The 16366-nt window shown below is 41.3% G+C and overlaps 1 protein-coding gene and 1 pseudogene across 1 annotated transcript in view; one reads left to right on the top strand and one right to left on the bottom strand.

Annotated features, from left to right (window-relative positions):
• The window catches only part of LEXM (lymphocyte expansion molecule), a 38104-nt gene that overhangs the window by 8750 nt on the left and 12988 nt on the right, over positions 1-16366 (top strand). The window contains exons 8-9 of the mRNA XM_037827130.1: positions 271-396; positions 2100-2233. Of these exons, the coding sequence (XP_037683058.1) occupies positions 271-396; positions 2100-2233 (260 nt within the window). The remainder of the gene's footprint in view (positions 1-270; positions 397-2099; positions 2234-16366) is intronic.
• Positions 9273-10475, bottom strand: LOC119527275 (annotated as a pseudogene).

Raw genomic sequence — 16366 nt, 5'->3', positions numbered from 1 at the left:
TGGAGAACCCAGAAAGAAGTGTCAGGCATATGGATGGGGTTAGAGTGGGTGGCATGGGTCACGAGGGCACCACAGAGCGCCTTCATGCTGGGAGGATGGATCCTGGTGAGTTGGGAGGTGGCCGGCCACCTCCTGCTATCCTTGGCTCAAGGCCTAGGGTGACTGGACAGGTGAGTTCTGCTGCCAGGAGCCCTCACCTGTTCTGGCCCCAGGTGGGGCTGACCACTGCCAGGGCCTCTCCAGATTTCAGCTGCAATTCCTTACCCCTAGGCCACGTCTGGTCCTGGTACATGGCTTCCGCCAGAGAAGGAGTGTAAAAGTGTCAACCAGCCACCGTTCCTGTTGGCCTCCAAGCGGGCAGGCATAAAGGCCTACCAGATGATTTTGGGAAACTGGGTGAGTTGGTCTGCCCAGGTAGGTTCGGGTGGGAGGTACGTGATGATAGATAGGGAACCCTCCCCTGCCTCTGAGGGCAGCCCCAACCCCTTCTTTCCCCCGGGAACTGATGCTCTGAGAGTAAGCCTGGATCCCACCTCTCTCTTTTTCCTCAACAGACCTGACACCCACTCCCACCGCCCTGTTTCTCTAAGGCATTGGTTCTCAAATTTAAGCGTGAGTTAGCATCATCTGGAGGGCTGGTTAAAACACACATCACTGGGCCCCAGCCCAGAGCGTCTGCTTCAGCAGGGCTGGGGTGGGACCCCAGAATTCACACTTCTAACAAGTTCCCATGCCAGTGATGCTGTTTCAGAGACCACGCTTTGAGAACCAGTGAGCCAAGGGCCATCACCTTGAAGCCATCCTGCTCTCTTTTTCCCAGGAAAAATGCTCCCTCCATTCTTTCTATTTTTGTCTTAGGGCTTCAGGGGCAGCCAGTGTAGTTGGCCCATTTCTCGTCCCTAGTTGAGCAAGGTCCCTCTCCTGTGTCACTTATTTATCCCCCTCTGCCTTCTTCCCGCTCCCCAGAGGCAGCCCTCCCCTGTGTGCGATGTAACTTTTAGTTTGCTAGCGTAAAATAGGCAAGTCCTTGTGTTTTGTGGGCATGCCTTCTGAATTTACACAAATGGCGTGGGGCATAAACCTCATTCTGTTTCTTCCCCTCCCCCTTTGGTGTGTAAGTGCACCTTTTATTGGAGGTATGGAAAGGTGCATGGATCCCATGCGAATAACTCCGTGAGTTGTCACAAAATGGACTCACCACAAGTGGGTATTATCCCCACGCATAGCATTCGGTACCATATTTCCAGCACCCCAGGAATCCCCTCACATTCCCCCCACCCCAGTCAGGTAGCCCCTTCCTGACTTCCAGTAGGTTAGTTTTGCCTGGTTTTGAGCAGATTTGTATTTTTAAGGCCTCTTTGGGTTTCCCTGGGTACCTCTTGCTTGTAACTTTACCTGCCTTCCCACTATGCTCCTGCTGCTCCATCCTGCACCCCACACCCTGAGCTTCCCTCCTCTGAGGGGAGCGGGGGGCCAGGCACCCACCTCCTCACTCCCCAAGGGACAGCATGGTCCCCAGTGTGCCCAGTCTCCACTGCCTGATTCCTGTGAGAACCAACTGGCCGGCCCCCAGAATCCTTCCTTTCCTCACCCCAGCCTGCACCTCCTGCAAGGGAGGGGGGCGTCACTTGCATACCCCAAGTAAATGTTCAGATAATAGTCCAATGGCCGCACTGCTACCAGGGGCCAGCTGCCCCAGGAAGGTGGGAAGGGCTGATGAGGGGTCCCTGACCCAGGGGCCCAGCCCTCCCTTCTCACTGGGCAGGAAGCCCCTCTGCCTGCAGCCTCCATTTCCCTTGGGGGAGGCAAGTGCATCTTCACCTTGGACTGGAATCTGGTCTCTTGCTCCCAACGCCTCCCCAGCCCGCCCCTTTGCTCTGGCTCCCTGCGGATGGCTGGGATCTTCTCCCACCTTTATCCTGCCCTAACTGTGACCTTGGGTGAGTTACATCTCCTCTCTGGGCCCCTCTGTTGATGCCTCTTGTATTCCAATCCCAGAGTGGGTGGGATGGAGCAGGGAAGAATCGAAGGAAAGGGAAGGGAGTCTCCAAGCCAAGTGTTGAGTCTGCTGACGTCCTGCTGTCCTCTCCCTGGTGCAGAACCCCGTGGGTGTGGGCCGCTACTTCAACACCGGGCTGAAGGAGACAAAGGACAGTCGTCAGCGATACCGGTCCCTGTACCTGGGCAGAACCAAGCGTTACCTCTCAGACCCAGTCCAGGATGCAATCTTGCAGTGAGTGCAGGGGGAGCTCCAGGAGAGGGGATTGGGGGCAGGGAGGGCCTGCTCTGGGGTGGGCTGGGGGTTCTCCAGGCATGGTCCCCATGGGAACACAGGTGGGGTCCCTGACTCCCCGCTGAACATCAGAGGCTGTGGAGAGAGGCTTTGAGTTCAGATCCTGGCTCTGCCACTTACTGGCTGTGTGAGGTGGAGCCCATGGCTTAACCTCTCTGGGCCTCATTTCAATCTCAGCTGTCAAGTGAGCAGACCTAAATGAGATGTTCTATCTAAAATGCTGGCAAGGAAAAGATACGCAGTCCTCAGTTCTCCCTCCACAACTCCCACAGTCTTGTCTCTGCCCTGGTGGCTTTACCAAACTGAATCTCCCTTTCTCGGTGGACACAGTGGGGTTGATAAAACTCATTTCAGGAGGCTGCTGTGAAGCCCAAGGAAGAAAAATGTCCATGAATGCCCGTGGCTAACTGTAAAACAGCTTGCAAATGTTAGCTGCTGCCGTATCTTATTGATTTAAGATATGCAATATAATCTCAACTTCAGAAATGTTAAAATGCGACTTTAGAGTGGTTGAAATACAGTATTGTTTTGTTTTTAGAAGCTATGCTGAGGGGATGAGGACCAGATTCTAGGGATTGCTCAGGAGAAAAAAAACGTCTTTTAAATATAATTTTTTGTTTAATATTTTATTTGTATCAAAGTACCCCTGTGTCTTCCCGCCTTTTAAATATACTCCCTTGTTTTGGTGCCTTCCTGAGAAAGGATGATGGAAATTAAGATTTTTGATAGACTGAATGCCTGAAGTTGTTTTTCTTTTCTACCTGCACATCTGATCAATAGTTTGGTGGAAAATAAAATCCTAGGTTGGGAATAATTTTCCCTCAGAATTTTGAAGGCTTTACTTACTCCATTGTCTTCTGGCTTCAAGTGTCGTTGTTGAGAGGTCTGATGCCTTTCTGGTTTTCTGTCCTTGGTATGTGACCTGCATTTTTCTCTCTGGAAGCTTCTGGGATCTTCTTTGTGTCCCTTGTGTTCTGAAATTTCATGATGATGGGTTTAGCATGGATCTATTTTCTCCCATTGTGCTGGGTACTTCGTGTGCCCTTTCCATCTGGAAACTCACAACCTTCTGTTCTGGGAAAACTTTTTTTGAGTTTTTTTTTCTTTGATGATTTCTTCGCTTCTGTTTTCTCCCTTCTCTCTTTTGGGAATTCCTTTTAGATGAATGTTAGATGCCCTAGTTGGATGCCCTAATTTTCTCATCTTTTTCTTTTCTTCTTATTTTCCCATCTCTTGTCTTTTTTGTTATACTTTCTGGTAAATTTCCTTGGTCTTATCTTCCAACCCTACTATTGACTTTTTAAGTTTTGGCTATCATATTTTAAATTTTAGAATAGCTTTTTTGTGTTGTTGATTGTGCTTGTTTTTTTAACAGTCCCCAGTTCTTGAGTCATGTATTCAGCCTGTTCTTTTATCTAAGTATATTACGGTTTTAAGTTTTCTTTTGCTCCCTGTGTTATCTCCAATTCTTTCAAGGTCACTTTTCCTTTTGCTTGTTTTGCTCACAAGAGGAAAGTGCTGAAATTCTGTGAGCCTGGGTGGGACTTGTCAACTGGTGGCTTCACTGGGATCTGGGCATTCTATTGGGAGACTCTCAACTGCCAATATTTCTGGGTGTTTTCTCAGGAAACTTCGAGCTTCTCTAGAAAAGAATCCTCCATCTGGGGGTGTAAGTGTGGGTGCCGGTTTTGGGGAAGGAGGCTGGGAGGTCTCATTGTTCAGTTATGGATGACCACCTAACTGTCCTTTCTTCACTCTGGTGGCTGTCTGCCTACCTTCCACTTTGCCTGCCTGCGCGTGTCTGGGGCCCTCCACCTACCAATCCTCCAGGCTCCTTTTGGGTCGGGGAGGAGCCAAGGGTGGCAGTCTAATTTCCCCGTTTTTAGCCATTGGTCTTTCACCTCCTTTTCAAGATACTTGGTGCCTCCTATTCCTGTGTCTTTCGGGAGTTTTATGGCCGGCGTTGGCAAGCTTCTCCTTGGCTTCCCCTGCTGTAAGCCTTCTCAGCTCTGTTGATGCCTTCCTCTACTTTCTATTTTTTTTCCAAAAACTTGTAGATACCCCTTGTCCCTGATGTCTCCTTTCCCTTTCTTGTTTATTTTTTAAAAATGTGGCAAAAGATTTATAACATGAAATTTGCCATTTTAACCATTTTAAACTGTTGAATTCAGTGGCATTAGTTACATTCACAATGTTGTGCTACCATCAATTACCATTATCTATTTCCAAAACCTTTCATCACTTCGAACAGAAACTATACCTGTGAAGCAATAACTCTCTGTATTAGTTGGTGTTCTCCATGGAAACAGATCTAACATTATATTATGTAAGTATTATGAGATTTATTATAGGAATTGGCTTATGTGACCATGGGTTGGGCAAGTCCAAATTCCATAGGGCAAAGTGCAAGCTGGGAACTTCAATGAAAGTTTTCGATGAATTCCCCAGGTGAGGCTGGCTGAATTAGAGATGGTAATTCTCCCTTCTGACTGCTGAAATCATCAGTTTGCTTTTAAGGCCTTCAACTGATTGGATGAGACTTCTTGTTGAAGGCAATCTCCTTAGTTAATTGTAGATGTAATCAGCCATAGTTGCAATCAACTTACTGATGCTATAAATCCATAAAATACTCTCACAGTAACGATCAGGCCAGTGCTTGCTTGACCAAACAACTGGACACCATAAGCAAGCCAAAGTGACACACGAAGTTAACCATCATACTCCTTATTTCCTCCTCCTCCCAACCCCTGGTAACCTCTGTCTACTTTCTGTGTTTATGAATTTGCATATTCTAGGTATTTCATGTGAGTAGAATCATACCATATTTGTCCTTTTGTGTCTGGCTTTTTTCACTTAGCCAGTGTTTTCAAGGTTCAACCATGTTGCAACATGTATCAGAACTTCACTCCTTTTTATGGCTAAATAATATTCCACTGTATGTATATACCACATTTTGTTTATCCATTCATCTGTTAATAGACTCTTGGGTTGTTTCCACCTTTTGGCTGTTGTGAATAATGTTGCTGTGAACATTGGCATACAGGTATATGCTTGAGTACCTGTTTCAGTTCTTTTTTTTTTTTAATCTTCATTTTATTGAGTATATGCACATACCACGCAGCCATACAAAACAAATCGTACATTCGATTGTTCACAGTACCATTACACAGTTATACATTCATCACCTAAATCAATCCCTGACACCTTCATTGGCACACACACAAAAATAACAAGAATAATAATTAAAGTGAAAAAGAGCAATGAAGCAAAAAAGAACACTGGATGCCTTTGTCTGTTTGTTTGTTTGTTTCCTTCCCCTATTTTTCTACTCATCCATCCACAAACTAGACAAAGGGGAGTGTGGTCCTTATGGCTTTCCCAATCCCATTGTCACCCCTCATAAACTACATTTTTATACAATTGTCTTTGAGATTCATGGGTTCTGGGTTGTAGTTTGGTAGTTTCAGGTATCCACCACCAGCTACCCCAATTCATTAGAACCTAAAAAGGGTTGTCTAAATTGTGCATCAGAGTGCCCACCAGGGTGACCTCTCTGCTCCTTTTGGAATCTCTCTGCCACTGAAGCTTATTTCATTTCCTTTCACATCCCCCTTTTGGTCAAGAAGATGTTCTCCATCCCACGATGCTGGGTCTACATTCCTCCCCGGGAGTCATATTCCACGTTGCCAGGGAGATTCACTCCGCTGGGTGTCTGATCCCATGTAGGGGGGAGGGCAGTGATTTCACCTTTCAAGTTGGCTTAGCTAGAGAGAGAAGGGCCACATCTGAGCAACAAAGAGGCACTCGGGAGGAGGCTCTTAGGCACAATTATAGGGAGGCCTAGCCTCTCCTTTGCAGCAACCGTCTTCCCAAGGGTAAATCCTGTGGTAGAGGGCTCAACCCACCAAACCACCAGTCCCCTATGTCTGTGGTCATGTTAGCAACCATCGAGGTGGGGTAGGCCAATATCCCTGCATTCTCCACAGGCTCCTCAAGGGGGCTCTACATATTTTTTCCTTGTTTTTTTTTTTTAACTTTTTTTTTTTTTTTAAATCAACTGTGTGAAAAATAAAAAAATAAAACAAAATAATTAAAAAAAAAACAAAACATACAATAAAAGAACATTTCAAAGAGACCATAACAAGGGAGTAAGAAAAAGGCAACTAACCTAAGATAACTGCTTTACTTCCAACATGTTCCTACTCTACCCCAAGAAAGTTACCTAATACAGCAACATTTCTGTGAACTTGTTCCTACTGTACCCATCAGAAGTTAACAGACCATAGTCATTCCTGGGCATTCCCAGAATGTTAAATAGCTTATCTGTTCTTCTTGGATTATTGTTCCCCCTTCCTTAATTGCTCTCTATTGCTAGTTCCCCTACATTCTACATTATAAACCATTTGTTTTACATTTTTGAAAGTTCACATTAGTGGTAGCATATAATATTTCTCTTTTTGTGCCTGGCTTATTTCGCTCAGCATTATGTCTTCAAGGTTCATCCATGTTGTCATATGTTTCACGAGATCGTTCCTTCTTACTGCCGCGTAGTATTCCATCATGTGTATATACCACATTTTATTTATCCACTCATCTGTTGAAGGACATTTGGGTTGTTTCCATTTCTTGGCCATTGTGAATAATGCTGCTATGAACATTGGCGTGAAGATATCTGTTCGTGTCACTGCTTTCCGATCTTCCGGGTATATACCGAGAAGTGCAATCACTGGATCGAAGGGTAACTCTATATCTAGTTTTCTAAGGAACTGCCAGACTGACTTCCAGAGTAGCTGAACCATTATGCAGTCCCACCAACAATGAATAAGAGTTCCAATTTCTCCACATCCCCTCCAGCATTTGTAGTTTCCTGTTTGTTTAATGGCAGCCATTCTAATCGGTGGGAGATGGTATCTCATTGTTGGTCTTAATTTGCATCTCTCTAATAGCTAGTGAAGCTGAACATTTTTTCATGTGTTTCTTGGCCATTTGTATTTCCTCTTCAGAGAACTGTCTTTTCATATCTTTTGCCCATTTTATAATTGGGCTGTCTGTACTATTGTCATTGAGTTGTAGGATTTCTTTATGTATGCAAGATATCAGTCTTTTGTCAGATACATGGTTTCCAAAATTTTTTTCCCATTGAGTTGGCTGCCTCTTTACCTTTTTGAGAAATTCCTTTGAGGTACAGAAACTTCTAAGCTTGAGGAGTTCCCATTTATCTATTTTTTCTTTTGTTGCTTGTGCTTTGGGTGTAAAGTCTAGGAAGTGTCCGCCTAATACAAGGTCTTGAAGATGTTTTCCTACATTATCTTCTAGGAGTTTTATGGTTCTTTCTTTTATATTGAGATCTTTGGTCCATTTTGAGTTAATTTTTTTTTTTTAATTTTCTCAAATGCAAATGATATTTGATTCCGATTGATATTCCCCTCAAAAAATTTACACCAAAGATTCCTTAGATTCAAACAAATTTACTAATGACATAAAGATGAGTAAATTGTTTATAGTTACAGTTTCATTAAAATCTTCAAAGTATGGACATCCAAGCACCTTCAAAAAATGCTGAAAAACCAAAGCTATAGCAGAATGCTTCTTGAAATACTTTAACAATTATAAGGTAGACCAGACTTCTTTTGCCTTCAAAACACTTTTCATTTACCTGGTCTGATTTGGAGAAATCTCAAGACTAGCTATTAACACTGTTTTATGCCACCAATTAATAAGAAATATAAAACCCCAAGTCCAAAGTTTCCACTTGAATTTCTCATTTAGTAACAAATAATCAATCTATCCTGACAGCATAAATAAAAGTAGGCTTTCCAGGATTAGAATTCAAGTTGTGAAACTAGATTTCACAACACTTGGCAAAAAAACTTCAACTGTTTCCAATTTATTTCGTAGTCAAATACCTACCTTATTCAAAGATATGGAGAGATGCAAGATAAGTTACTTCAAAGTGCAACATACTCAAGCATTATCATTCATTGTTGTTTTCCTTAGTTCAATTGCCTTCAAATATTTAAAATAACTTTTTCTAACTCTTTTTAAACCTCTTAGGAGACTTCTTAAGATACCTTCTATTTATATTCAGTTTCTAAATATACATCAGGTTCTTTAAAGATACTATGCTACCATGAGCAACATCTAGATCCTTTTCAACTAATCCTGAGTTGACAGAAATTTCTTGGAAATTTTGTAGAATAACTATAGGAATCTTCCATCCTTCTAACAGTTTTTCACATTGCTTATTTCCAAAACAATGAAACAAATTGGGGTTGTGTAAATGCAAGTCTAGTTAATATTTTTTTACAGCTGGAATTCTAATTATCATCGGTGACCATGATAGATTTTACAGACTGAAAAAACAAAAGAAATACCTTTATTTTGGTCCACATCTAAATCAATCCATAAATCTACCATGCATACTGTCCTTGAATGAGCTTACATCAAATAATATATCCTAAAAACACTAAAACATACTTTCAAAATGAAAATTTGCGTAACTATTTCTTCCTTCCCCTTTACAAATGTTACCATAATTAAATGCTCAATAAACTAAGTTACTTAACATAAATAGAAAAATTTTCATATACTCTCCAAATACATTGAAAAAAAATGTCTACATGTAAATTAAGTTCTGCATTCACCTATGTTGAATAGAATAAAATACTAATAAAGTGGACACTGGAACCCTAGGCACAAAATCATACACAGACACAAGAAGGCTACAAATTCCATTCATGAAAGAATGCACCAAACACATTAGCATTTATTTTCTTTTTTTTAAGCAAATGACAAAGACCCAGTTTACCAGCTTTACTTTTTATAAACCTAAGCTTAACATTACATATTTAAACAATTGTCAAAACTTACTAAGTTGCCAGCATTCATGCAGGACTAGAAAACATCCTTAGTTTATATTAAACCAGAAATGTATCACCATTAATGTATTAATATCTTTCACTACTAAATACTGAAAAAAAAAATTATTTTTGTAGAAGATTCATCCTGGCAATGTTAACTTCACAGCAGACTGAAACTACTTGGCTCACATTTCAAACAAAATGGAAAGAGCAAGATCCATGCTGGTGTTAGTGTACAATTTTGTCCTAGCACTACTAAAGAATCACAGTTCACCTTGGATTAAGTTTAATAAAAAAGCAAAGTGCATACAGAAATTTACAACAATTTTAAAGACAAAAAGAAAAAATGGTCCTATCAATGTGGTCCCAACAATCAACTCAAAAGTCTATGACAAATAGGTGCTCCGATGAGCTGTTTATAAATACTTTAGATTAGGTACAGTTATACTGAAAGTAGAGTTCGTTTGAAATCTTCAAAAAAATGTTCCTGTTAATCCTCAAATGGTGCTTGTTATAGTTTAACATTTCTGTTAAATGCGTGCGTTGAATTACTTGTTATCCAAGCGTAGCGGCTGCTCCTTATCATTTATCGTTTAAGGACTTTAACTGGCCATCTTCCTCAACTTCTACTCTTTCTTGACCATTCTCAGTAATCCTCTTTGTAGTGATTTTTCTGCCATTAACTATTTTAGTAGAAGTTGATATAGATGTGAAGTTGCCCATCCTACTACCACCAAAGGATGTTGAAGAAAATGAAGTAAGGCCCACATGCCCCAGAGAACCAAATGACGTAAATCCTGTATCAAAAGAAGGAAATCCACCTCCAAAAGATGGAAATCCACTGAAGGAAGAGAAAAAAGATCCTGTGCCCCTGTTTCTGGCTCCATGGAGGCCTCTTCGATTTCCAAAAAACTCCTCAAATGGGTCTTCAAAGAAGTCAAAAGCAAATGGGTCCCTTCCACCAAAAAATTCCCTGAAGACCTCATCTGGATTACGGAATGTAAAGCCAAACTCAAATGGACTGTCAAAATGACTTCCACCTCCACCACCACCATTTAATCCTTCTTTGCCATATTTGTCATAGATGTCCCGTTTTTTAGCATCTGATAACACCTCATATGCCTCAGCTACTTGTTTGAAGTTTCTCTCTGCTTCTTCTTTATTCTCAGGATTTTTATCAGGGTGCCACTTCAGTGCCAATTTACGGTATGCCTTTTTAATATCCTCAGGTGAGGCATGTCTCTGCACGCCTAGAACTTCATAGTAATCCACCATGTTTTAACAGATTGTTGGAATAAATCCCGAGGAGGTTGGCAGCCAGCGATAAGGAGGAGAGGCAGGGCGGTGGGGCCCGTGGTCTCCTCTCAGCTCCGTCACGGCTGGTACTGGTGGAGGTGGTGGTAGTGATCCATTTGAGTTAATTTTTGTGTAGGGTGTGAAGTAGGGGTCCTCTTTCATTCTTCTGGATATGGATATCCAAATCTCCCAGCCCCATTTGTTGAAAAGACCATTATGACCCAGTTCAGTGACTTTGGGGGCCTTATCAAAGATCAGTTGGCCATAGATCTGGGGGGTCTATCTCTGAATTCTCAATTCGATTCCATTGATCTATATGTCTCTCTTTGTGCCAGTACCATGCTGTTTTGACAACTGTGGCTTTATAATAAGCTTCAAAATCAGGGAGTGTAATCCCTCCCACTTCATTTTTCTTTTTTAGAGTTTTTGTAGCAATTAGAGACATCTTCCCTTTCCAAATAAATTTGGTAACTAGCTTTTCCACAGTCTGCAAAGTAGGTGTTGGAATGTTTGATTGGGATTGCATGAATCTGTAGATGAGTTGGGTAGAATTGACATCTTAATGAAAATTTACCCTTCCTATCCATGAACATGGAATATTTTTTCCATCATTCAAGGTCCACTTCTATTTTTTTAGTAGAGTTATGTAGTTTTTTGTATAGGTCTTTTACATCTTTGGTTAAGTTTATTCATAGGTACTTGATTTTTTAGTTGCTATTGAAAATGGTATCTTTTTCTTGAGTGTCTCTTCAGTTGTTCATTTCTAGCATATAGAACATTACTGACTTATGTTCATTAATCTTGTATCCTGCTACTTTGCCTAAATTTGTTATTAGCTCTAGTAGCTGTATCGTTGATTTCTCAGGGTTTTCCGATATAAGATTCATATTCATCTGCAAAACAATGAAGTTTTACTTCTTCTTTTCCAATTTGGATGCCTTTATTTCATTGTCTTGCCGGATTGCCCTGGCTAGCACTTCCAGCCACAATGTTGAATAACAGTGGTGATAGTGGGCATCACTTTGTCTTGCTCCTGATCTTAGAGGGAAGGCTTTCAGTCTCTCACCATTGAGTACTATGCTGGCTGTGGGTTTTTTCATATATGCTCTTTATCATTCTGAGGAAAGTTTCCTTCAATTCCTACCATTTTGAAGTGTTGTTATCAAAAAGGATGTTGGATTTTGTCAAATGCTTTTTCAGCATCTATTGAGATGATCAATTGATTTTTCCCTTTCAATTGTTAATTGTGTTGTAATACATCGATTGATTTTCTTATGTTGAACCATCCTTGCATGGCCTGGAATGAACCCCACTTGGTCATGGTGTATGATTTTTTTAATATGTCTTTGGATTCGATTTGCAAGTATTTGTTGAGGATTTTTGCATCTATATTCATTAGGGGGATTGGCCAGTAGTTTTCCTTTTTTTGTAACATCTTTGCCTGGTTTTGGTGTTAGATGATGTTTAGCTTCATAAAATGAGTTAGGTAGTGTTCATTTTCTTCAATGTTTTGAAAGAGTTTGAGTAAGATTTGGTTGTCAGTTCTTTCTGGAAAGTTTGGTAGAATTCCCCTGTGAAGCCATCTGGCCCTGGGCATTTATTTGTGGGAAGATTTTTGATTGACTGATTGGATCTCTTTGCTTGTGATGGTTGGATGAGGTCTTCTATTTCTTCTTGGTCAGTCTAGGTTGTTCATATGTTTCCAGGAAATTGTCCATTTCCTCTACATTATCAGTTGTTGCCATACAGTTGTTCATAGTATCCTCTTATAATTTTTTAAATTCCTCGGGATCTGCAGTTAGTCACCTTTTCCATTTCATTATTTTGTTTATATGGGATCTTCTCTCTTTTTGAGTTTGTCAGTCTAGCTAGGGCTTGTCAATCTTGTTGATCTTCTCAAAGAACCAACTTTCTGGTGATATTTATCCTCTCTATTGTTTTTTGTTCTCTATGTCATTTATTTCTGCTTTAATCCTTGTTATTTCTTTTCTTCTGCTTGGTTTAGGATTGGTTTGCTGTTCATTTTCTAGCTTCTTCAGTTGATCCATTAGTTGTTTGATTTGGGCTCTTTCTTCCTTTTTAGTATATGTGTTTAGTGCTATAAATTTTCCCCCTCAGTACTGCTTTTGCTGCATCTCATAGGTTTTGGTATGTTGTGTTTGTCATTTTCATTCATCTCTATATATTTAGCAATTTCTCTTGCTATTTCTTTCTTTAACTCACTGATTGTTAGGAGTGTGTTGTTTAATCTCCAGGTATTTGTGAATTTTCTAAGTCTCTGATAGTTATTGACTTCTAATTGTATTGCATTGTGGTCAGAGAATGTGCTGTGAATGATTTCAATCTTTTTAAATTTATTGAGCCTTGTTTTATGTCCCAGCATATGGTCTATTCTGGAGAAAGTTCTGTGAGCACTAGAGAAGTATGTGTATCCTGGTGATTTGGGATGTAATGTTCTATATATGTCTGTTAAATCCAATTCATTTATCAGATTGTTTAGGTTTTCAATTTCCTTATTGGTCTTCTGTCTGGTTGATCTATCTATAGGAGAGAGAGATGTGTTGAAGTCTCCCACAATTATTGTGGAAACATCAATTGCTTCCTTTAGTTTTGCCAGTGTTTCTCTCATGTATTTTGTGGCACCTTGATTGGGTGCATAAACATTTATGATTGTTATTTCTTCCTGTTGAATTGCCCCTTTTATTAGTATGTAGTGGCCTTCTTTGTCTCTCAAAACCTCCCTGCATTTAAAGTCTATTTTATCTGAGATTAATATTGCTACACCTGCTTTCTTTTGGCTGTAGCTTGCATAAAATATTTTTTTCATCCTTTCACTTTCAATTTCTTTGTGTCCCTGTGTCTAAGATGAGTCTCTTGTATGCAACATATTGATGGTTCATTTTTTTTTATCCATTCTGCAAATCTATATCTTTTAATTGGGGAGTTTAATCCATTTACATTCAACATTATAACCATGAAGGCATTTCTTGAATCAGCCATCTTATCCTTTGGTTTATGTTTGTCATATATATTTTTCCCCTCTCTCTATTAATATCCTTTAATGTACCCATACTGAATCTCTTTAGTACTGAACCTTTCTTCAAGTCTCTCTGTCCTTTCTTTGTTTCTCTGTCTGTAGGGCTCCCTTTAGTATCTCCAGTAGGGCAGGTCTCTTGTTAGCAAATTCTCTCAGCATTTGTTTGTCTGTGAAAAATTTAAGCTCTCCCTCAAATTTGAAGGAGAGCTTTGCTGGATAAAGTATCCTTGGTTGGAAATTTTTCTCACTCAGAATTTTAAATATATCGTGCCACTGCCTTCTCGCCTCCATGGTGGCTGCTGAGTAGTCACTACTTAGTCTTATGCTGTTTCCTTTGTATGTGGTGAATTGCTTTTCTCTTGCTGCTTTCAGAACTTGCTCCTTCTCTTCCGTGTTTGACAGGGTGATCAGAATATGTCTCGGAGTGGGTTTATTTGGATTTATTCTATTTGGAGTTCGCTGAGCATTTATGATTTGTGTATTTATGTTGTTTAGAAGATTTGGGAAGTTTTCCCCAACAATTTCTTTGAATACTCTTCCTAGACCTTTACCCTTTTCTTCCCCTTCTGGAATACCAATGAGTCTTATATTTGGACGTTTTATATTATCTATCATATCCCTGAGGTCCGTTTCGATTTTTTCAATTTTTTCCCCATTCTTTCTTTTGTGCTTTCATTTTCCATTCTGTCATCTTCAAGGTCACTGATTCGTTGTTCAACTTCCTCTAGTCTTGTGCTATGAGTGTCCAGAATCTTTTTAATTTGGTCAACAGTTTCTTTAATTTCCATAAGATCATCTATTTTTTATTTAGTCTTGCAATGTCTTCTTTATGCTCTTCTAGGGTCTTTTTGATATCCTTTGTATCCCGTACTATGGTCTCATTGTTCATGTTTAGTTCTTTGAGTAGTTGCTCTAGGTGCTGTGTCTCTTCTGAACTTTTGATTTGGGTGCTTGGGCTTGGGTTATCCATATCGTCTGGTTTTTTCATATGCTTTTTAATTTTCTGTTGTTTTTGGCCTCGTGGCATTTGCTGAACTTGATAGGGTTCTTTTAGGATTTGTAGACCAATTGAAGTCCTTATCTCTAATTTATCAGATCTACAGCTTCGTGGAGTACACTTTCTCTAACTAACCAGCAGGTGGCGTCCACGAGCCACCTGTTTTCCACAAGCCAGATCTCCCCTGCTTTGCCTTTGTGGTGAGTGGGGGAGTGAGTCTTGTGGGGTCCAATTGGTGTGCCAAGCTTGTGTGTGTAGTTGGTGTTGCCCACTCTGTATATGGGGCGTGTGTCTGGGCGGTCAGGAAGGGGGGTGGCTCTAACAATCAAATCCCCCTGGTGTTCCTGGAGTTTTAAAGCTGCTGCAATAGTCTAATCCTTCAGTTCAGTCCTGCCACAGTTTGTCTCTGCTACTGACCCACAAGGCCTTGGTATTGGCGTATGGCTCCTGAGACTTGGGAGTGGGTTCCTCTTCCAGGCCGTGCACCCCCTGGTCCTCTGCTGAGGGATGACTGTGCTATGTCACAGGTGAGTGCCGTCCCCCCAGGGCGGTTCTGGGCTGCTGGGCTGTGTAGGGAGGCTCCCAGTCTGCTCAAATGATGGCTGAATGGGGCTTTGTGAATTCACACTGCTCCGCCTTCCCAACTCTGGAACAACCAGCTGAGGGTGCAGGGAAGGCTAATGTCCACACCCAGTTTTGTGGTGTGTTCCTGTTATTTGAAGCACTTCCATCACACTGGGTTGTCTGGGGCAGCTCTGGGCTATGGGGCTGGCGACGGGCAGGAGTGTTTCCTGTCCACCAGGATGATGGCTGTGAGCGGACACCCCCCTTTTCTTGGGAAGTTGTGGTGTTTAGTGAATTTTCTCAGCCACTGGTTTATTGCCTTTTGTCTCAGAGCTCTCTTAGTTCTGCTCTTGTCTTGACCTGCCCAAATTGCAAGTCTTTGAGGCTTTCCGTATTGGGCTTCTTAGAGTAATTGTTTTAGAAACAGAAAAAAAAAAGATAAAAAAAAAAAGCCCTCCTGGCAGATCTAATGGGTTATTGAAATGCTAAGAGACAAAGCAATTAGGGCCATTAAGGAAAGGTCCACAGGGCAGAGAGATCAGTTTTTCTTCAGGATTTGCATATGAGCCTCAGGGCCTGAACTCTGCCCTTCCCCTTTCTATGTTCACCAGAACTCCAAAAAGCCTCCGCTTTTATTTTGGAGTTTTTCTTGCTGTTTTTTGCTATGCCTGTCTCCTCTCTGCTGGGCTGGCTGCTCTCAGATTCTCTGGTGTCTGTTCTCAGTCTATGTTTGGAGTTTGGATCAGTAGAATGAGTTTCCGATAAGAGCCACCACTGCAGTTCTCCCTTCTCCTTCCCAGCGCTGACAGCCCCTCCTCCCACGGGACTGAGCCTGGCAGGGAGGGGCGTGGGTCCCCTGGCCACAAAAACTTACAGATTTTGCTGATCTCAGCAGTTCAACGTGTTCATGAGTATTGTATGAAGTATGCCCAAAGTCAAATTGCTCTGTGGTGTCCAGTCCACGCAGTTCCTGGCTATCTGGAGGAGTAACTAAAACATATAGCTCACCACTCCGCCATCTTGCCCCGCCTCCCCAGTTCTTTTGGATCTTTTCCTAGAAGTAGAATTGCCAGTTTGAGTAAGTGCCAGACTTTTCCACAGCGGTAGCACCATTTTATATTTCCACCAGCAATGTATGAGGTTTTCTATTTCTCTTCCCCCAACAGCACTTGTTATGTTCTTTTAGTGTAATCCAGGAGGGAAAAGAGATAAATTCATGTGTTCATCTGCCTTGTTTAACTGTATGGAATATTTTTAGTGCATAAAAGCATTTACCTGCCCTTTCTTACCGAGGTAGGTAGCCCTATTTTACAGGTGTT

This window comes from Choloepus didactylus, chromosome 2 (assembly GCF_015220235.1).
Source record: "Choloepus didactylus isolate mChoDid1 chromosome 2, mChoDid1.pri, whole genome shotgun sequence".
NCBI lineage: Eukaryota > Metazoa > Chordata > Mammalia > Pilosa > Megalonychidae > Choloepus > Choloepus didactylus.
This window is presented reverse-complemented; position numbering and strand designations above follow the sequence as displayed.